This window comes from Leptosomus discolor, chromosome 24 (assembly GCF_034619465.1).
Source record: "Leptosomus discolor isolate bLepDis1 chromosome 24, bLepDis1.hap2, whole genome shotgun sequence".
Taxonomy (NCBI): Eukaryota; Metazoa; Chordata; class Aves; order Leptosomiformes; family Leptosomidae; genus Leptosomus; species Leptosomus discolor.
In genome coordinates this window covers 5002401-5023722 of record NC_141414.1, presented here as the reverse complement: position 1 = coordinate 5023722, position 21322 = coordinate 5002401, and the positions used below count along the sequence as shown (strand labels likewise).

The 21322-nt window shown below is 54.6% G+C and overlaps 2 protein-coding genes across 2 annotated transcripts; one reads left to right on the top strand and one right to left on the bottom strand.

Moving 5' to 3' along the window:
- The first annotated feature begins 574 nt into the window (after positions 1–574).
- On the top strand, positions 575–1654 carry LOC104347617 (4-galactosyl-N-acetylglucosaminide 3-alpha-L-fucosyltransferase FUT6-like). The gene has a single exon (XM_009952701.1). The coding sequence runs from the start codon at positions 575–577 to the stop codon at positions 1652–1654; it is 1080 nt and encodes a 359-aa protein (XP_009951003.1).
- Positions 1655–14306: 12652 nt separating this feature from the next.
- NRTN (neurturin) lies at positions 14307–17666 on the bottom strand. Its single transcript, XM_086477683.1, has 3 exons — positions 17643–17666; positions 16518–16782; positions 14307–14755 (listed from the first exon to the last, which is right to left on the bottom strand). Exons 1-3 carry the CDS (start codon positions 17664–17666, stop codon positions 14307–14309), a joined length of 738 nt encoding a protein of 245 aa, XP_086333809.1.
- Between the last annotated feature and the right edge of the window lie 3656 nt (positions 17667–21322).

Genomic DNA, 21322 nt, shown 5'->3' with positions numbered 1-21322 from the left:
GTGGCGCCCTCTCCTAAAATGGCAGCCAAACCGAAAGGGGAGCCCCGTGCAGGTAGAGGAAAGGCCTTCCGGGTCTGACATGCTTCGGGGTAAACCAGAAGGCGTGGCTGCCCTTGCCAGTCAGTCACAACAGAGGACATGATGGAAGAGAGGGAACGACTTCCAGGCCCTAAGGCTGCTGGGAGGGGGCGGTACTTCTGGCTGGTGCGTGGGGCACGTGGCGCTGCTCCGCGAATCTCAGCGGTGCGACGGGCAGCTCGCGGCTCCTCTGGGAAATGGCGGGCGGAAGGAGGGGCTGAGGAGGAAAAGCAAGGGGTGGTGGTGGAGGGACGCCTGGGGTCTGTGGAAGGGCAGGTGTGCCCCGTGGGTGAGCGTATGTGGAAGCGCCTTGTGTATGGTGGCCTAGAGGCGACCTTGCTTTCTGCCAAGAGGCGGCTGGAGGTAAAGGTACTTCAGGTGCCCTGAGCCCCTGCCCGTACCTCCCTGCCAAACCGGGTACCCAGAGCCACCTTCCTGCTGGGCCGCTGTGCGCCCCTCACTCGTTGTCCTGTCTGTGGTGTTTGCAGATCCAATCATGGAGGTCGTGGAAGGGAAGAAGATCTCCTGGAAGAAACTTGCCTTCCTGTTCTTCATCTTCGTCTCCTGTCTCTTTGTTTCTCTTCATCAGTTCAGGACTTCTGAGCCAGACTATTACGATTTCAATCTCTCTCCACAAACAGCCTATGATGGAAATACCAGCGCCCCACCAAAGGCTGAACACCGGCTGACCATCCTGCTGTGGAAGTGGCCCTTTGGGCAGCATTTTGATTTCATAAACTGCTCGGAGTACTATGGCGTCCCGGACTGCCACTTCACCGTTGACCATCGCAGGTTCCAAAGGGCTGATGCTGTGATAATGCATCACAGGGATGTATACTGGGAAGCGAAGGGGCTGGCCCAGCTCCCCAGACTCCCATCACAGCGTTGGATCTGGTTCAACCTGGAGTCCCCAACTCACTCTCCAAACTTAGGTGCCATGAACAACCTCTTCAACCTGACCATGTCTTACCGGAGAGACTCGGACATCTTCACCCCTTACGGGGAGCTGCAGCTCCTTGGCCAGCCCCAGTCCCTCAGCATCCCACCCAAGACCAAGCTGGTGGCCTGGGTAGTGAGCAACTGGGTAGCGGGTTCCCACCGCGTAAAGTACTACGAGGAGCTGAAGAAACACATCACCGTGGATGTCTATGGGCTTCATCACATGCCCCTGCCCCGCGACAAGCTCATTCACACTGTGTCTCAGTACAAATTCTACCTGGCTTTTGAAAACTCACAGCATGAAGACTACATCACCGAGAAGCTCTGGAGGAATGCCTTATCCTCTGGCACCGTCCCTGTTGTGCTGGGGCCTCCTCGAGCAAACTATGAGCGCTTCTTGCCCCCTGACTCCTTCATCCATGTCGATGACTTTGGCAGCGCCAAGGACCTGGCACAGTACCTTTCGGAGCTGAGCGGGGATGCTGAGAGATACCAGCGCTACTTCCAGTGGCGCAGGTGGTTGAAACCTGTGCCGGGGGGCAGCTGGGCCCTGAAAGTCTGCAAGGCTTGTCACTTCTTGCAGACGACAGAGGCCAGGTACCAGGTTGTGCCCAATCTGTCTGGGTGGTTTGTGTAACTGCTGTTTGCTCAGTTCTCCTCTGTGCTGCAATCTTTTTTGTCTTTGCTGCGATTTCATGGGGCGATTGAACTTGGTAGAAATGGAGGGACAGGAGGAGCTTTGAAGCAAACAAAGAACAAGGAAGCAATTAAGTGTTTGCGTGTCTTACTGGAGAATAGACGGTCAGATGGGGTAGTATATTGTTCTCTTTGTCGATTTAATAATTACCTGAACAACTTGTTATGCTGGCTGCAGCTTGGTCTTCGGAGAGGCTCACTTTTAGTCTCTGCAAACAATTCTGGATTGGCTCCATGGGTTGAAGAGCCGAAGTAAGTGGCCAAGCAGGAAAGGTGAAACAGCAATACCTATCATAAACCTGCTTCGAGGACTTTGTACTGTGCAAAGGGCGGCCACGCCACAAGGCTGCCTGCTGCCGCGGGAGATAGCAGCTGCGCTCCTCTCTCCCAGCCCCGCGGCCCCAGCCCTGCCCTTGCTCTACCTTTGGCTCACTCTGACTGTCTTTGGGGTGGTGCATCAGGGTGCTAAATGGGCAGAAAACAATGTATTTCACAAGTCTGTTTTTTGGACAGGTTAGCAAGACGGTGTGGGTTTGAGGAGGGGTCGGACAGCAGCAGACTGGTGCACGTAAGGTGTGGGGTGCCAAGGACGCCCCTGAAGGAACTGTAAGTTTTAGTGCCTGCAGCACACCGTGGCAAAGAGATGTTCAGGACCAGCACGCGATGAGCTACCTCCTCCTCCTCTGTGCCTCGAACATTGCAACTTCTGGCATCAGCTGATGCCTCTAGGGCACGTGTTTAAAAACCAGTGAATGACTGGTCTTTATTGAACTTGCTGCAACCACTCAGGTTGTATCGCTGGAAATTATTTCCTTTTCAGGTTGGGGAGCCCCATTGCATGTCTCAGCAGACACAGCTGTGCCCTTTCCAGGTTCCCTGCTGATAACTCTGGGCATTCGGTTTGTTTTCCTGGCTGCTGCTGATCCCTGAGCTGAGCTTTTCAAAGGTCTGTCCTGACCCCAGGATGTTTTCATGAGGAAAATCAGCTCAGAGTCCAGCAATGCATATAGAGAGGCAATTGTTCTCTCCATCTGCAGCATTTAGCAAACATTTCCAAAGAATTCCCTCTGCATTTCCTCTTGTAGTCATTCTGTAGAAGAAGGACCATCAGCAAGACCTTGTCTTTAGCCTTGTGAGTCCCTATTTTCATTAGCAACTTTGCCACCTTCATTTCTTCTCTGCTTTGCAGATTGGTTGAATACATCGATCAGCACAAGTTTAAAAACGAATCCTTCACTCTGAAATCTGAACATTTACCGCTCCCATCTTTTTCCTGTCCGCCTAACAGTACCTGTCTAGCTGAGACATTCCTTGGGCTGCTCAGTTTCTTGAAAAGCCCTTGCTGGACCTTAGTGAACCCCTTTGGAAATTCAGGTAGAAAAATGTTCCGCATCTTCCTTAGCCATGTGCTTGCTGGCTGCTTCAAAGAAGAGCAATAAATTTGTGAGGCATCAGTTTTTATTGCTAAATAATTGTTCGTGCTTCTGCCTCTGCCTTTTCCGCCTGCAGACACACACGTCTCTCCTCCTTTAGCATGTAGCTCCTGGGATCTCATCAACTGACCCATCTTTAGAGCCAGTTCAGTTCAGAGCAGCTGGGGAAATTTAAGTCTTTAACACAACCGATAGAGCTGGTATGGGTGTGGATAAAGGATAAATAATATTCTGCAGGTGAGCTCTTTGAACACTTTTCCAGTCAATGGGCAGGACTGGGGATCCGAGGTGGATGGTCACTCATTTCACTGCTCCTGCTAGATTTGGAAGATGATGCCTGTCCCTGGGCTAACTCCTTTCACCTTGAGACTTCCATTGGGAAGATTTCGGCTTTGAGAACTGGCCTCCAGAGCTGCCTTTTGCTGGCATTGCCAGCAAAGCTGATTACAGAACAGAGTGGTTGACCAAACCGAGCAGTGGTGGAGCACCACATTTGGGGGCACAAAGTCCTGCTTCTTCAAAAGGGTATCTCATTTGAAAAACTAATTACAAATTTCCAGGAGCTTCTAGAGACGACCCACGCTGCCTGCACCAACACAGCCAAGAGGAGCTTGCTCTTGGCTTTAGTCAACATCATAAAAAGCCTTCCCAGGAAGAAACCACAGTGTAAAGCCCCATGAACACGTTCAGTTCACCTGAAATATTTTGCTTTAGCCTTTTTGAAGTGACATACTGCAGGGAGAGGGAGTTCCTGGGGGGTGGCAATGCAAGGTATGTCAGGGCAGGGCCACTGTCTCCAGGGGTTTTAGATGCCTCTTGCAGCAGCGGGCGACCACAGATATGCAGCTCCCTCGGCCAGCTGGGATTCCAAGTGTACGAGGTGGCATTTGCCAGGTGCAGAGCAAATGGCCGTGCGTGGGCAGGGAGCCCAGTTTTGGTCCCCCTGGAGACTTGGTGATGATGTTTATCGAGATCACCCTGTGTATTACATAGACATCTTAATAAACAGGCAATTCAGTTCCATCTTGGGTCTCATTCCTCTGAGCAACCTGCAGGCTCACACTGGGGAAGCAAATGCTCATGAACAGGAGATTCAATCCATCCCCCTCAAGACCTGATTTTGGACAACCCCTGACCCTGTCACTGGAGTTGGGCTCAGGACTGTCCATGGTCCTCTGGAAGGAAACGCACCCTGGGGGTCTCTGAAATCCTCCTTAATAAATGCACTAAGCAACAAGTAAATACTATCAACAGTGTGTTACGAAAGCAGATTGAGTGGCAAATTACAGTGCAGCAATGCCATTAAAGAGGTTTAATTAGTTTGGCTCTTTCGTGTGCCTTTTTGAGTACTAAGGCATGTATAACGTATGTACATGTGCAGTGCAATTCATGCACCTCATGCTCTTAACTTCAACCTCATTTCCACTTCAAAGCTAAGGAGAAAACCCTCTTGTTTCTGAGGAAGGCACTAGATTAGATATCAAAAAGGAGAGAGAAGTGCCTCCTGAAATGACTGAACCTTTTCTCATCCAGGAGCAAGGCTGCTGCCACAGCCAAGCCAGCGAGGAGACGTGGCCGGGCACAGCCAGAGCCTTTGCTGCTCTGCATCCCTCCGTCCTGCAGAGCCTGCGAGTGGCTGTGGGTTAAACTTCCTTCCAGCTGCCTCAGACTGTCAAGCGATCAACGTTTCTGTGCAGCATGAAACGTTGGGCAGTAGCAGAGCTTTGGGAAGCCCAACGAGATCAGCGGTATGAAGCAGGTTGCTTTAGGCCCTCGCTCAGGTTGGTTTGCAGAGGAGCTCAGGGTGAGGGTCATGCTGCACTGTGAGCAGCTGAAATTGGAGGTTTAAAGAGTGACAGGACAAATTCCCAGAAGAAAACTTCACCTTTCAGTGGAAAAACATTCCCCCACCCATTGGTCTAGGACATCCCGAAGTTGCAAAAAAAATGCGGGGAAAAGAAGCCACTCCAAAGCCTGTACAAGGAAGGCACGAAGCGTGGTTGAAGCCTGCCCAGCCACCCAAGACTGAGGTGCCTTGCCGTGCAGATGGGCCCCGTCAGAGCTGGGACTGGTGGCACTTTCTGGGACCGCCACTCTTTGGTGACAACGCACTCTGGGAACAGGGAAACGCACTTTTGTGCGGGGAAGAGGCTGGATGGGAAAAGGCGCTGGGAATAGGGCTGGGAAGGGAGCCGGTTGCAGGGAAGAGGGGAAGCAGGGGGACTGAACTCAAAGCAGGTTCTGGGGGTTTGTCAGGGGAGCATAGAAAAAAATTTTTGGAATTTTGAGTTGAGGTCAATCTGAAATATGTAAATCACGTGCTGAAGGGTGGGGAAGAGCCAGGTTGAAACTCAGGGTAGTTTTTAAGTGGAAAGAAATGCCTTTCCAAACTTGAAAAGCTCCCCGATGGAAATGCTGAAGCAAAGCCCCGGGCTAGGGAGAGTTTTGTCTCAAGAAGAACGAGAAGTATTTCTGCAAAGCAGAACGATTTCCATGGCCTGACAGGTGACGCACGCCTTAGAGCAATGGCCAGCCTCGTGATGGCCGTCCTCTGTGACACAAGGGGCTGGGACACAGATGGAGGGGGATGTCAAATGGCAGAAGAGCACCTGAAAGAGCCATGGGATCCTTGGCATGGGGGGGCCACGGGGACAGTGCTTGACACATCCATTTAGTAGACGTCTTGCATGCAGAATGGGCCAATCCTCCCAAGTTTGGGCTACTTACCCTTGTGGAAAACCCCTTTTCCAACTACAGGGAAAGTAAAACATAATTAAACCATCCCTGGTAATGCCTCCTGCTGCTGCAGCCTCTCCAGCCACGGCCACGGAGCATTTTGGGAGCACCTGCTTGGCAAAACAGCTGCAAGAAAGCCCCTGTTTTCTCTTGCCAACCTCCCAAGCCCAATTCCCTTTGCTTCCAAGACCTCGAGTCATTTAACACCTATTAAAAAGAGATGAGTCCCATAGGGTTTTTGGACTCTTTTAACTGGAGAATGGCAGCTGATAACCAGGATTGTCAGCTCTCTCCTTTTGCACTTGAGCCTGGGGTTATTCTGGCAGGTCAAGGCCAGCCAGGCTCGTCAGCCTTATCTCTCTCCTGGGTCCAAGGGCTATTTGGGGACCTGGGCAAACTCTGGGGACAGCAGCAGGGGTCTTGCTGACCTCGAGGCCAGCCAGCCTTCGAGGCTGCAGGAGCAAAAGCAAAGTAAATACGCAGGGAGCAGATTTATGAATGTTGACCTCATCCTCACCCCCTCAATTGTCCTGCAGCCTCCAACGGGGTGAGTAAAATATGAATTTTAGTTTTGCTGAAGCATTTGGGGCTGGGCAGACTGTGGGGTGTTAGGAGGTAGTATCCAGCCAGGCTTAACCCATGGTCCTTGAGGAGAGAACGTGGGGCTGATAGGACAAAAATATCGCATTAAACCTTCCCCTCCTCTAAGCGGCGGCTCGGTGCTGCCGTGGCCCGGGGAAGGGATGCCTGTGGGCGACGTGGAGCCACACACAGGCTGATTTCGTTAGGGGACGGGAAAGCTGACACCACGCCTGGGAAACTCTGCAAGGGGGACTTCATCGAGGGAAACATCTGGATGGCTGCGCCGTGGGGGCCCGGGGCTGGGAGATCGCGCTGAGAAGTCACAGCGCGGCTTTTCCCGTAACACCAGGGCTGGGGTTTGCAGCCTCCTTGTCGAAGTGGGTTTCCCCTTTCACACCCAGTTGGAGATACCAGCATGAGGGGCTGCTTCAATCCCTTGCAGAGAAGATGTGAAAACACCCCATTCACCCCCAAACCTCTCATCTTTTTTTTGCCCAAAGGTGGTAGCAGGCAGGCTGAAGCGTTCCCAGCTGATGCTTTTGGGCAGAGATGATCCAAAAAGCAGAGAATAAACCTTTCCAGATATTTCCCCAAGACGTGGGAAAGAGGCTGCTCCTCATGGGAAACCAGGGAGATAATAATGTTAAAAATGGAGTTTTTGGAGCAGTGTCTGACTTCTGCTCTGCAGAGACACCAGTGCCGGGGGGGGTGCCAAGAGGGGAGGCAGAGCTTGGGAGAAACACAAATCCTCACCAAGCCTGGCTCAGCAGAGCTTTGCATTTAGGGAAGGGAAGAGACAAGGCTCAGTGACACCAAAATCCTGAGAGCAGCAGCTGGAGCCTTACGAGCTCCAGGGTCCCATCGTCACTGGGTTTGGCCTTCTGGGTGTGTGAAGGTGCCTGATTATTTCCAGCTTTCCCGAGCATACGGGCAGATACTCCCCATGCTTTGGAAACCTGCTCCTTGTTTTGTCCAGTGAGGCTGGGAGGGGGAACGTGAAACTATGAAGACTCTCTTTTCTCCACGGCTCTCCAGCACCACCGAGCTCTCTAGCTCTCTCCTTCCCATGTGGCAAAACCCCAGCAGCAGCTGAAGCAACGAATATCATTCCCTGGCTTCACATTTTTGGTAGTACTACCAGAGATATTGGGAGAGAAATCACCATTACATGGGTTTGGGGTTTGGGTTTTATTAAGACTTGCAAACTCCACACTCTTGTCTTCACTTTTATTTCACGTTTTCCAGTTTGAAGTTGAGCTGGGTTTATTTTCCCACGGTTTTTCTTACTGAGAGGTCATTCTGAGAAGCTCAGACTGAGCGGTGGGGTTGAGCACTCGCAGCATCCCATCTCCCGCCTGTTACATTTTCCATTTAGAAATGAACAAATGAAGACAGAACGTCATTTGAGAGCTGGGATTTTTAAGCTAGGGCTTTAAAGCAAGCACCAGCCAGTGAAAATCTCCCACTTACACTATGAAAGTTGGCAACATGCACCTCATCTCCAAGAAGTTGCACCCAAAATCATCCCCGGCCCCAGCCCGGCAGCACGTCCTGGCTTCACGCTGTTGCCTGCAACTGTTGTTTTCTTTCTATTTTTTTTGTACCCGTGGAAGAGTCAGATTTTCCAAGCAGCCCTCTCCAATTTGGTCATTAAAACTTCAGTTTGTCCTTTTTTTTTTTTTTTTTTTTTTTTCTTTTTGGACAGGCTGGCAGCAGGATCGCAGCTTTTCTTAGTTTCTGGAGTGCGCACGCACACGTACACACATGCACGCATGCGTGTGCACATGCAAAGATTTATGAGTCTCAAAAGATGCTTCATAAAATATTTACAAAGTGGAGCTTCGAGCGTGAATGTTTGACTCGGCCACGAGCCGTCCATGGCTGTCAGGCCTCTGGGTGGCATGAGGGGGGAATATAAACAGACCTTTTTTTCCATTCCCAAAAACCCACTATAAACCTTTGTGGTTCGAAAGCATTTTAGATTCTTCCCCCTGCCCCCCTCCCAGTTGTTCCCCGCTGTCCCGTGCCAAGCCCAGCAGAGCAGCGGGGCGGCTCGCTGGCTTTGCTTGAGGTGGGGTGTTTTGCAAACAAATGCAGGAGCTTGTACCTGCTCTCACCACGGGCACTAGAGAGTTTCAGCCTATTTTTCAGTAAAAAAAAAAAAAGAAATCATATTTTTCTGGACAAACTGGGCTGGGGGGTAGTGTTTTTCAAGGACAAGGATACAGGGATTTCCCTGCATCCGGGACACTGGTGCTCTGCATGTTAAATGCCGTGTTAAATGGGGGTAATGTGTGTTCAGTGGGGTTAATGTGCATTAAATTGGAGGGTAATGCATGTTAACTGGAGATAATGTGTGTTAACTGGGGGGCAGCCCATGTCAAATGGGTGTCAAACGGGGGCAACGCAGATTTAAAGGAGTCAACTTTTTGTTAAACGGGGTTAATTTGTGCTAAAATAGGGCTTAAACAGCAGGTCCCTGGACAACCAGAGCAGGCCAGGCGGGATGAGCCCTCTGTTACCTCTGGCTCTTGTCCCCTGCAGAGCTACTGGAAACCAATAGCAGGGAGAAGGAACTGGGGTGGGACTGGTGCATGTGTGACGGCAGCATTGGTGCCAACGCTTCCATTTTCCACAGCTTTGAAACGCGGTTCCGTCCTGAACTTGGCCGGGCTTTCAAATTGCAACATTTCACCCAAAAGAAAATATCAACCACCGTAATCAGCCTAATAAGAGCAACAAAACCCCAGCCAATGCCTGCTGCTGCCTTTGAGATGTTTTCCCTATAAAATAAAATATGTTTCTAACCTCAGCACTGCTTCCAGATGAGCAACTGAAACTTTTTTTCTGGCTGACCTTATCAAAAACCTTGGGTTTTCGTTTTCTTTTCTTTTTCTTTTTTAATGTGATTTTGCCAGAATTGGCATGTTTTTGAGCCAACTCAACTGGAAGCGCCTTTACAAGAAGGGGACAAAGATGATTCTTTCTGGGGCTAAACCAGCCCAGACTCACGCAGGCAACGACCCAGGTCTGGGTGACATCTCAAATCGCTGGTTTGCATCAATACAGTTTTGCATCAGATGAAAATGAAAGAAATGGGGCTGTTTGCAGGTGTGCACGGAGGTTTCTGCGGGAAACTTGGAAAACAAAGTCAAGCTCCTGCCATCCTTCAGCCCTCTCGGCTCTCCCTAAAGAAAAGCCAAATTTCCCATCTCCCTGGCCATCCCCACCCCCAGGCTGGGGACATAACAGCACTCCCCCACCCCTTACCCAGAGGCAGCAGTGAAAGATGATAACCAGGGAGAAATCAATATAATCGTCCTTTTATTTTCACTTTGTCGTGAGTATGTAACAGCATCACACCCGAGTTTATGTTTGTTTAAAAAAAATAGTATCATACTGCATTTTTTTTCCCCAACGTTCAGAATAAATGGTAAAAATGTAATAAATGTAAACTGCACTTGGCACCATTTGGATCAATAAATAAAATTAAAAAAAAAAAACAAAAAGAGAGAAAGAAAGACCGCATTACGTAGATGGCACACTATGGTATCTAAATAAATAACATAAGTTACTTCGAATAAATAGAGAGTATCTAAAATATAGATGCATTGCATCAACTTCTGCAGACGGTCGGTCAGACCCAACAATACCAGAAGGGAAACGGGTTTATCCGGATGGCGCCGAGCGGAGCCGCGGGCTGGACCGTGCGCTCCCACCGACGGCGATGAACCAAGTTGCCTTTTTCCCACCCCCCCCCCAACTCCTCTTGGGCCTCAAGTTTGAGGCTACGCCTTGTTTAAGCAAGAACGAAAACATGTGGTAGCCCTACTGCCGAAGGGAAGGCGGCTGAGGTTTCGCATACCGCCGAAAAATAATTTATCTTGATAAACCGGGGAAGTGATTTCTTCCCAGCAAGGTTCTGGACCTGTTGAAGTAAGGAATGTTTCCTTTGCGAGTGCTTTCATCGAGTGGAAACAATGATGTTAGACCCATTTCCCCTTCACAGATACCAAATTGGGAGTGAGACCATGTCAGCAACTGGGATCCCAACCGATGCGAGTGACGGGTGGATCGGAGCCAGCGCCGGAGCCGCGGCGCTTCGGCCGCCTCCTGCACCGGCCAGCGTTACACAAACACAGGCGCGCACGTATATAGATGTGTAGAGTAAAACCCAGTGAAACATCCCATAACTCATCGTCGGAGAGCCGGGATAACATAACACTCGTATTTTGCGCTGTCACAACCACGAGAATAGTTTTAAACATCTCCTCGTGTTTCCAAACCTCCTGATTTTTCACACACGGTGAAACACCCTCATCCGGGGAGCGATGCCGCTGCAAACAGCAAAGCTGCAGCAACAGATAGGTAAGCTGCAAAAAAACCCCCAGCCTAACCCCCCTGCCCCGATGATTGTTGCATGCTGTTTATTATTATTAACATTAAATAATGCATGGGATGACGAGGAGGGAGCCAGATGAGATTTTGCTGTAGCTTTGAGCAGGGAATTTTCCATCCTTTTTTTGCCCTTTCTGCATTGTAGACATTCTTCCGGACAGCTCCAGCTCCTATTACAGCAGAGAGGGCTGTAGAAATGGAAAGCATTAGGGAAATATCAGCCTTTCTATTGGAACCACATTTCCATGCCCAGGCGGCAGCGAAGCGGCGCAGGACGACACGGGTCGAGCGACGCTTCGGCAGCGAAGCCGAAGGAGCTTCATGCAGAAGACGGGCCCTGAGTGAGCCGCGTGAAAGAAGACAGGCCAGCAAAAGCCATCCTCTGGCCACGGCCGCGACGCCCCAGCCAGCCCCGAGACCTGGCCGGGGAGTTCTGCCGTCACAAATCCCAGCTGCACCCAAAAGCTGTCAGCAGGCGCAGAGGGCTCGGCCGCCACGCCGGCAGCGGCAGAGGTCGGGTGCTTCCCCTGCACCTCTGCACAGGCCGGTGCTCAGCTGCTGGCAGGGTGAAAGAAAAAAAAAGGTAAGAAAAAAGAAAGATTAATCAGCGCCATTCACGTTGGTTTGCAACGCACGCACTGCATCAAGGGGTGTTTCCCCCAGCGCGCCTCTTTTTTGGGGGGTTGCAAGCTGGATTTGCGCTGTGCATGGGTGCACCTGGGGGTGTTTTGCAGCTGGAAGGTATGAGAGGGGGTCCGGGGTGCCCGAGCACCCTCCGCCTGCTCCTGAGCCCCCTCGCCTGCCCGCTGCTCCCAGAAAGACCCCAGCAAGAGGAGGGTGCCCTCTGGCTGGGAGGGCCATCTGCCCGCTCACGCACTCCGCTGGCTGCCTGCAAATCACGGCGCCCCAAATCCCTAGATATTGCAAAAAAAATTTCCCAAACCAGGGTGCAAACAGCTGCTTGGGGAGATGCAACAGCTCCGACATCTCCCAGCCACTTCCTTGGGCTCAGGGGAGCACAAACGGAGGCTACTCCGGGAAACCCGGCTGCAAATCCTCCTCCCACAGTGCCTGGTCCTGCATTGCTTCTGCAACACCTTACCTTGCTTTTATTGCTCTAGTTCCCTTTCTTTTTTTTTTTTTTTTTACTGGAGGCTTCTGCAACAAAACTAATTTTAGTTTTATAGTAGTGAGAACTGGAAAGCACCCAAGCCCTTGAGAGTGCAGTTATTATTATTAGATTTGGGTGCTTTTTTTTTTTTTTAAAGTCAAGAGCGAGCTGCTTCTCTGCCGCGAGCACAGCGCGGATCGCACCGACGGCTGCCCATCTGCTGGCCCCATCCTGCTCCCCCTGCCCTTCCCCCGGCTGCGTCTTTCGGGCCATCTTTTTCATTTCCATCCAAACCCAGCGGTGCAAACTCTCTCCCTCGCGGCGCTGCAGCACCTTGCAAGGCTCTTTTGGGAGCTCCGTGCACCTGCAGCGTGGCTCGAGTTTGTCTGGTCTCAGCAGCGTTTGCACCTCCCGGGCGGGCAGATTCGCCAGCCCTTGCCGGTTCGCCAGCATGTGCGATGCCCCATGGATGGGTTTCACACCCCGCGCCCACGGCTGCTTTCTCCCTTTTCCAACAGCGAGGGGAAAACTCTGCGTTACAGAGTGCAGGCTGCTTTCCCGGGGACGCCGGGTGCGCGGCCAGCCCTGCTGAAGGATGGTGTTTATATTGCTTCCCTACAGCCTGGCTCTGCTCAGCCAAGAGCGGCATTTGGATGAAAAGCAAGAAAAAAAAAAACCCCCACCAGCCTGGCCCTTTGCAGATGTCGGGAGTGCTGCTGGTCACCCACGGGAGATGCGGTGGGGGAGAGCCCTTTCCTATCCCAAACCGAGCCGTGTCATCCCGGGGGATGCCGACCTGCTCCCCAAAATCCTGCAGCAGCATCCCTCGGCTGCTGCGGTCACCCGTACAAGCACTTCTCCTCGTTGCTACCGCGCTGGGACGGAGGTGCACGGGATGTTTTTTCCCCCCATTTAGCTGGACCGAGGAGCTGGGACGCCGTTGCGATCAGGGGGGGCCAGCAGAGCATTTTCCCTCGCTTTGGTTAATGCCCAGGACATGACACCAATATTCTCCTTCTGTTTATGATTTGCTTTTTCTGGGAAGAGGGCCAAGGGGAGAAAACCCATCAATCCCAGGCAACAAATATAGCCTGCCCAGAGAATGCAAAAGTCTGCGGTCTCATTTATTTCTCCGCAGAGTAAACTAGAGTGACACTGCTGTAAATGCAAACCGGAGCCAAACCCCAGGCCTGAGTCCCCTCTCCCGCACGATCTGAGCCTCGCCGAGGCGATGGGCAATACTCACGTGCCGCGGCCCGGAGAGACGGTCCGGCTTGCGGGAGATGCCAAACCGCGGATGCTCCTGCCCACGCTGCAAACCTGGCGGAGGGCGGCGAGGGCCACGGCTTCGCTGGTGGCCCCGTGAGGCTTTGTCACCTCCCCGGCGGTGGCAGGTCTCCAGCCCAGCTGCCCGCAAGGCGGGGGGACGGGAGGTTAATCCAGTTACTTCAGATTATCGCGAGTTTTAAGAAGAAAAGCCCCGGGCTGCGGGGAGCGAGGCGATGGCAAAGGGGGCACGAGCAGGCGCGGGGAGCGGAGCCAGAGCTTTTCCCACGAGCACAAACCACCGTCGGTGCATGTGTGCTCCCCAACGTGGGCAGCTGGGTGCCGAATCGCCCCTGGCAGTGCAGGGACCCCCAGCATGGCGGTTGCAAAACCCTGGGGAACCCCTGCACGGGGCAGCCGCAGCCACCTAATGCCCCCTGCGCCTGCAACGCACCCCGTAACACACGCCGTGGTGCAGCACACCCTGTCCAGCACCGCGCCCCGCGCCGTATGCAGCAACCCCCGCGCCACGCAGACCCCCTGCCCGTGCAACGCGCCGGCGCGTGCAGCGCACCCCGCACCCGTCACCCCTGCTGCTGCGTGTGGCGCGCCCTGCGCAGGGGACGCCTGCTCTGCAACACCCCCGCAGCCGGAACGCGACCTGTACGTGCGGCACGTGACGCACCCCGTGCACGCCATGCGCCTCGTGTGTAGGACGTGCCCTGTGCATGTTGCACACCCGCTGTCACCCTCCAGGCGGGCTGACAGGGACCCTCTGGGCCACCCCCCGTGGGGGGACAACAGCCGCGAGCAGCTGTCACCGCTCCAACCGCCGCATCCTCCGCCGGCACCGACAGCCACGTCTCTAGTCCTGCGCAGCGAGCGGGACGGTCCCGCCGAGGGACGCACCAGCAGCTCAGTCTCTCCTCCTCCAGCCAGAGGTGTGGGGCCCGTCCCTCTCGCCCTGCTGCAGCCCCCCCGGTCCCTCTGCCTGGTGGCCAGCGGCATTTTGGGGCCGGGGCATCGCCTCTCCCGCCCGCTCCTCCCGGGTGGGGGGCGCCGGCCCTTCACACGCAGCCGCACTCCTTGGCCGAGAGCTCGTTGACGGTGTAGTAGCGGTTGTAGGCGTCCAGGAAGGAGACGTCGTCGTCGTAGGCCAGCGGCCGGCAGCAGGGTCGAGCCCGGACCTTCTCCTTCTTGATCTTCCTCCTGCTCCTCATGCTCTTCAGCGAGAGGTCGTAGCTCCGGACGGCCGCCTCGCAGGTGCCGCTGCAGTAGCGGAAAAGCACCGTCTCATCCGACTCGTAGCCCAGGCCCAGCTCGCTGACGCTCACCTCCAGCTCCTTGAGGGCGCAGGGTTTGTGGCGAGCACGGGCACGTTTCCTGCGGCTGCCCGACCGCGGGAAGAGCGGCAGCTCGTGGCCGCCCGAGTTCATGGCCTGGCTGTAGCGCTCCACCAGCGCCGAGATCAGCTGCCGGATCTCCCCCTCCGTGTAGCTCTCCAGCAAGCTGCTGTCTGCAAGAGAAGGGGCAGACGTTAGGGGGTGTCCTCTGGGGTGGTGGACTGTTCCCTGGGGTGGGTGGCTGTCCCCCAGGATGGTGGTGCCTTGGGGTGAGTGGATGTGCCCCAGGACGGAGGTCTCCCTGGCCAGGTGGCTGTCCCCCAGGATAGAGGTCCCTTGGGGTGAGTAGATGTGCTCCAGGATGGAGGTCCCCTGGGGTGGGTGGCTGTCCCCCAGGATGGAGGTCCCCTGGGGTGGGTGGATGTCCCCCAGGGCGGTGGCCGTCCCCCACTGCTGCCTCTTGGCTCCTTCTGTGCCCGGTAGCAATTGCAAAACTGCAAAATTCATTCCTGCAGCCTGACAACACGGGGCCGAACCTTCTGCGTCTCCCAGAAGCCGTCTTTGAGGTATCCACGAGGTGCCCCAAGGCTTTACAAACCCAAACCCCAAGGCCAGAGACCCCCATGGATCCCCAGGGTGAGTGCCAGGTGGGCGTGCCACGGCCAAACCACCCCCAGCCCGCGAGGGCAGGAAGGCGTCAGGGCAAAAATACCCCAAACCCCTCCCTCCCCTTTCCCTCTTCTCCCTTATTTTCTTTTTTTTTTTCTCCCTACTAGCTCTCCCCTGCCTGGAGCTGTCCCAAACAGCCCCTTCCACTGCTCAACATCAAGTGCACACTTGAAAGTCAACTATTTAGGGGGGAACACACCCTCCCCCCCCCAGATTAACTCCTGCCACACTCATGGTTTCCAGATGGCTGCGGCCGGGGAACGGGGCAACCGCGCTGCTCCGGCATGGCCGGGCGCTGGCACCGAGGTTGGGATATCGAAAGGACGAAGCGCCTGCAGAGAGCATCCCAGCAGGAATTAAAGATGCCAGTGCTGCTCCTTGGTGGCATCGCCCCGATGTGCAAAAAAAAATAGTGGGAAAAAACACCCAATCCTGACCAAGAGAAGATGCTGCAGAAAAGCCGTGATGGGATTTGGGAAAAACACCAAAAATTTGAATATCTGCACTGTTTCCCTATGGCCTGGGTGGAAGGGCTGTCCCCCAAGACCCCTAGGCCAGCAGCCAACACGCAAACCACCGCTGGCAACGTCCAAGTCCCTTTGTCCTGACCCTAAGGCTGGGCTTAGTCCAGCTCAGCGCCGGGGAGAGGCACAGGAAAGACAGAGGAAAGCGTAATTTGACAGCTTGTCATCGATTTCTAAATTTCAACCCAAAAAAGACGTTCTTCTGGTTTGGAATCAAAACAAACATGCCAGAGATTTTCAGCACGCTGCCAGCGCCAAGGGGCGAGCGGCGTTGTGGGGGAAGCCACTGCCTCCCCGCAGAGCGGAGCCGTTCCCCCTCGTTTTCAGCTCCTGTTTGACATTTTGCATTTGCAAAAATAGTGCAGAAATAAATAATTTTAAATTTTTTTTTTTAAAAAAGCACATTTGGAGCTAAAAACGCAGCTTCTTTGCATTAAGACGAGCTGTTTGCATTCGGTTTCCCTACGTGGAGAGCTGACGTGCTTGCACCAAGGTTTGCGTTTTTGAGGACCCCCCCGCTCGCCGCCCCGAGCCCTCCCCACTGCACCCCAAGCTCCTCTTTAAACGCTCATAAAGAGGATGCACAGAAGCAAGAGAGGGGAAAGCAGACGGGGAATAAAACTGCCGGGCTGTGCCGGGCTTTGCTCGCGAGCCAAAAGCGTGTCCCGCGGGGGGTTTGGGGCCGGATCCTGCGGGCGCGGGGAGGGGATGGTGGCCCAGGGGCAGAGGCGCAGCCGCTTACACTGGGTGAGCAGTGAGCTGTGGCGTTGCAGGGCCCGTGGGGATCTCCGCAGAGCCGCCGGCAGCGAGGAAGAGGAGGAGGAGGAGGAGGAGGAGGAGGAGGATGCCCGTGAGGAAGACGGCGAGGAAGGCAAGGGGCTGTATTTCCGGCTTCCGTTGAACATGTCTCTACAAACTAAAATGGATAACATGGAACTGAGGAGCATCGATGCAATGGCTGCAAACTTCCATACCTTCATCTTAGAGCAAGTCAGAACATTGAAACTCTGCAAAACAGGCAAAACAAATATCCTTATTACGTGGCTTTCGCCCGTGGCCCCCCTCTTCCCACCCTCCATCCCCGCGGCTCGGGCTGGCTGAGCATCTCCCACAGGACCACCAGCACCCCCTTGGCTCCATCTCCTCCCTTCCGCCCTCCTGGGACTGGTCCAGTGTTGCAATAGGGAAACTGAGGCACAGAGCTATGGCGCAGACCAGGGACGTGCTGCAAAGGGGAAACGGGCCACAGCGGGCGAGGGTGGCTTGGGGCTGGTGGTGGCAGTGGGGACAAGGTGGCGTCCTCAGCCAGGCCCTCCCTGTCGGCACGCAGCCTGGTCGGGCGGGTGGATATCCACCTCCCCTCGCTCCAGCGAGGTTTCCTTGGCCGATATCGCGGTGAGCAGCTGCGGGTAAAGGATGGGCAAACTCACGCCACGTCACACCGTGACACCTCTTCGCCCAGCACATCCCTTCCTCGGGACATTGTGAGCAGCAGAAGGAGCCCCCAGCTCCATCGTCCGCCCCCCTCCCTCGCAGAGCCCTGGTGTGGTTCGATGTCCCCGTCCTTCGGCGAGGTGCGTGCAGCACCGTGAGCCTGCTCCTGCCATCCTCTCACCCAGGTGCTCAACCGGAGCCTGAATCCCTCCCTGCCGGCGCATCGATGCAGCAGCTCCATCAAAACCAGCCAAAACCAGGGAAAAAAATGAGCGGGGCAGCTGGACCATCCCGGTGTGGCTGCAAGGCTTGCGGAGGGACCGGGCACGTCGGCCACGCAGATCATCCGGGGTTGCAGCCCAGCAGTTTCTCAAAGCATTGAAAAAAAACCATCCCCGCTGGCATTTCCCTCGCAGGCGAGCTGGGCCCTTACCTCGTGCCATTCAATTTTCTCCATCCAAAGCAGATCGGATCTGGTGGGATTTTACAACTGACCCCGCAGCCAGGCAGGGCAGCGGGGAATCGGGTCCATGCTCCCGTCAATGGGCTGTCAGACATTAAATCCCCATCAAAGACAGGCTCTGGAACGCGGCATGGACTTGCAGCCGCCTCCTGGCCCCTTTTTTTTATTTCAGCTCCTTGCAAACTCTAAACATTTCTCCTTTTTAAATAAATTTTCCACCGGGGGAAAAAAAAAAAAAAAGAGAGAAGGAAAAAAAAAAAAACCCACCCAACCTCAGTTTAGCAATATTTGCCAAATAGAATTTACCGGGGGGAAAAAATGTTTATTTTAAAATGGAATTTGACAGGTTTGCTTTTACTGTTACTGTAGAAAACAACAAGAAGGGCTGTGAATGCTGCCTCATCTCCAACAAGCCTTTATTCTGCAGGATGCAGATAATTACATGTTAACTAACAGTAATTATATGCCCTGTAGGTTACAAGATAATTGCAGAACCCAGCCAGAGTCTAAATATTTTCAACTGGGCTATAAACAATGCCAAGCTAGAAAAAGAATAGTTTCACCATATAAGGAGGTAAGATCATGAAATCCCGCCGGGGTACGAAGCGGCGGAGCTGGCCGAGACACCGCGCCGATAAGCACCGGCAGCAAAACGTGCGTCGGGTCGAGAGTTTGCAGGCGGCTGGTGGGGCTCGGCGGGAGCGCTGGGAGGGGGACGGTGCCATCCCCGTCTGCTGCCGCTTCTCCTGCTGCGGAGCCGAGCTCGAGCCGGTCTCCCCATCCTGCAGGCACGGGGAGGGCGATGGAGGTGTGGTTGTGTCGACGTTCATCATCGTAATTAGGTGCCTTAAGTTCCGATTTCTCCTCTGCGGTAAGAGCAGGAGCGGGGAACGCGCACTGAAAACGCTCGCCGGCATCAAACGGTTCCCAGCAAGGCAGCGGGGAGAGGTGCTAAATGGTGAAGGACTGAGAAAGCTGCAGTTTGTTCTTGCAAAATTCGGGGAATCAGGACTCGTGGAGAAATAGCAGCTTCGGGTGAAGCAGGCGGCACGGGTTTTGGGGGTGGGGAAGGGACCCCGCTTGCGGTGAGATGTTGGAGGGCAGCGGCTGGCCGGCTGGGAGGACGAGCAGCTTTTGGCAGCTGATGTTCGGGCATTTTGGGAGGCGAATACTGCGGTGGACAACCAGCAATGGGATCACACGTGATCTAGAGCTCAACCTTCCTTGACACTCCTGGGGGGCTCAGCCCCCTTTGCCCTGCGCTGGGGTGGAAAGGGCTGCGATGGGGCAAGGCTGCAACACTTGATCCGTCCACCTCCACCTGAGGAAGGGCCTCTGGCTTATGCCAAGCCCATAAAATTTTAGGAGGGTGGTTGCAGCCTCACTGCATGTCCCATGAAAAAGCCTCCTATTTCAGCAGCCAGTAATTTTGGCCCCACCCGCTCGCCGGTGACCTTTCCAAAGACTAAAACCCCAGCTCCAACGTGCAAAACAATAATAAAAAAAAAATTATTCCAGGCTTTGCCATCCGTTTCTTTTGCTCTTAAAAGCCACAGACTGCATATGCCAACCTGTGGAGAAAGCTGAAGTTTGGGGTGGGGGGGGTGGGGGGAGGAAAAACACACACGCACGCACACGGGAATCAGCCGTGACTCACCCCCGATGATGTTTGCGCTGTGCCCTCCCATCCTTCTGGTTTCCACGTGTTTTAAACCCATTCCCAGCAAGGATAAATAATCACGAGGGGTTTGACACGTGCTCCCCTGGGCCTGCCGCTGCAGGCACCGCTGCGGGGCTCTCCCACCGCTCTGTTTAGACACATCGGGTACAGCCCCGCTGGCTCAGCCCCGTTCCCAAAACCTCCCCAGGTGTAGACCTGCACCCCAAGGTGCCCGTGCCTCGGGAGGCGCCCTGAGCTGCCCGGAGGTGGCGGTTTGCACACAAGCGTGCAAAGCATTTGCAAGGAGCTGAAATGGGTGAAGCTGGCAGCCGGTGAGACCTGATGACAGCTCTGGCCGTGCGACCGGTGCTGGGCTCCTGCGGGGAAGGGGACCCAGGGCCAAACCTTCACACCGCGAGGGTCTGCCGGTAACACCGGGCTGCTGTGAAAGAGTTGCCTCTGGCTGTTGCTCAGCGTCTGGTGGGGCAAGTGTTCATAGAGTCATGGACTGGTTTGGGCTGGAGGGGACCTTTAAAGGCCATCCAGTGCCTGCAGCGAGCAGGGACACCTTCAGTGGCTCAGGTTGCTCAGAGCCCCATCCAACCTGACCTTGAATGTTCCCAGGGATGGGGCTTCTACCACCTTTCTCGGCACCCTGTGCCAGGGTTTCATCACCCTCATCATAAAAAAACACCTCCTTCCTCTCTAGGCTGAGTCTGAGTGATGACATGTCCAAGCCTTGCTCCTGCTGGCACAGGGAGCCTCCAGCAAGGGCACACCAGGGTCTTCCCAGCTTGGACCACGCAGTGCCGGGCACGGCCGCTGCTGAGTCTTGCTGCTGCTGCTGCTGCTCTTTGCTTTGTCTCATCTCCGCTATTCCACAACGCAGAAGGGCAGCCGTCTCCGGGCTCGGCACAGCAGGATGGATATCCCCCTTTCCCAGGGCCAGGAGGCAGCCCTGCCACTCAGGGTACCCCCCACTGGCACCCAGACCTGGAAAATCACCCATTAAATCCACACTGGTGGCTCGTCCCTCTTGCTCAAAGCAATTTTGGAAAAAGGAGAGTGCATTGCACGGGTGGGGATGGGGTTTGGCTGCGAGGCTGACACACTGGGCTGTGGGGGATGAGAGTGCTCTAGTTTTGCTCCCTCTTTCTCGAGGGGATGGAGGAACCCAGCAAACCTCAGGCTTTGGGGAGACACAGGAGTTGCAGGTGCAAAAATGTGGGTGCGAGGGTGTGCCGAGGGACTGTGGGGAGCGTTGGGGGCAGGAGGGCTGGCAGGGAGGTGCAGCCTCACCCAAGGACGCCCAGTCCTCGCACAGCCTCCTCTGCCAGCACAAAAATCCCTCTTTTCACAGGACAAACAGGCAAGTACGGTTGTGCCAGGCACCCTGCTTGGCTCTTACCATGCACCTCTGGGAGGCAGAACCCATCGAGCCAGCACAGCTTCACGAGTCACCCCGTGCTGTGCCTGTGCATTTACTCCAGCCCCAAAATACACCCACTGAAGCCACACGACCCATCACTCATGAGTCTGTGCCCCAGGCTTGCTGCGAGGGGGCTTTTGGGCTGAGTCCTGGTGGAGTTGGGGCGTCCGCAGCCACGGGACATCCCAGGGAACCTCCCTGGCTTGATGAAAGGCCAAAGTTTGCACTCAGCTTTTCTTCTGGAGAACAGCCCGAGAGCTCCCTATTTTCCTGCATTCTCCTGATAATCCACTAATGGAATCACAACCGTCTAGCCGTGCCGCGCCTGCTGCCAAGCGGGAAACTCAGTCCTACGGGAGAAGACCCTTCCCTGCTGGACAGCCCCAAATCCAGCCCCGTTTCACAGGAGCCCAGCACTAAAACCGCTCCAGCACGAAGCCTTTGCTCCAGCAGCTTCCTCTGCCGTCACCTGCCCAGCTCTCATCCCCCTGCAACCGGCTCCTGCCGGGGCCCACTGCTTTCCAGGCAGAGGAAAAACCACTCCGTGTCCTGAAGAACTGG

Coding starts and splice junctions, on each gene's coding strand:
- LOC104347617 (XM_009952701.1), top strand. CDS start 575: ATGGAGGTCGTGGAAGGGAAGAAGATCTCCTGGAAGAAACTTGCCTTC.
- NRTN (XM_086477683.1), bottom strand. CDS start 17,666: ATGGAGAAAATTGAATGGCACGAG. Junction 16,783..17,642: donor AGAAAATTGAATGGCACGAG/GTAAGGGCCCAG, acceptor CCTGTTTTGCAG/AGTTTCAATGTTCTGACTTG. Junction 14,756..16,517: donor CAGCTCACTGCTCACCCAGT/GTAAGCGGCTGC, acceptor CTTCTCTTGCAG/ACAGCAGCTTGCTGGAGAGC.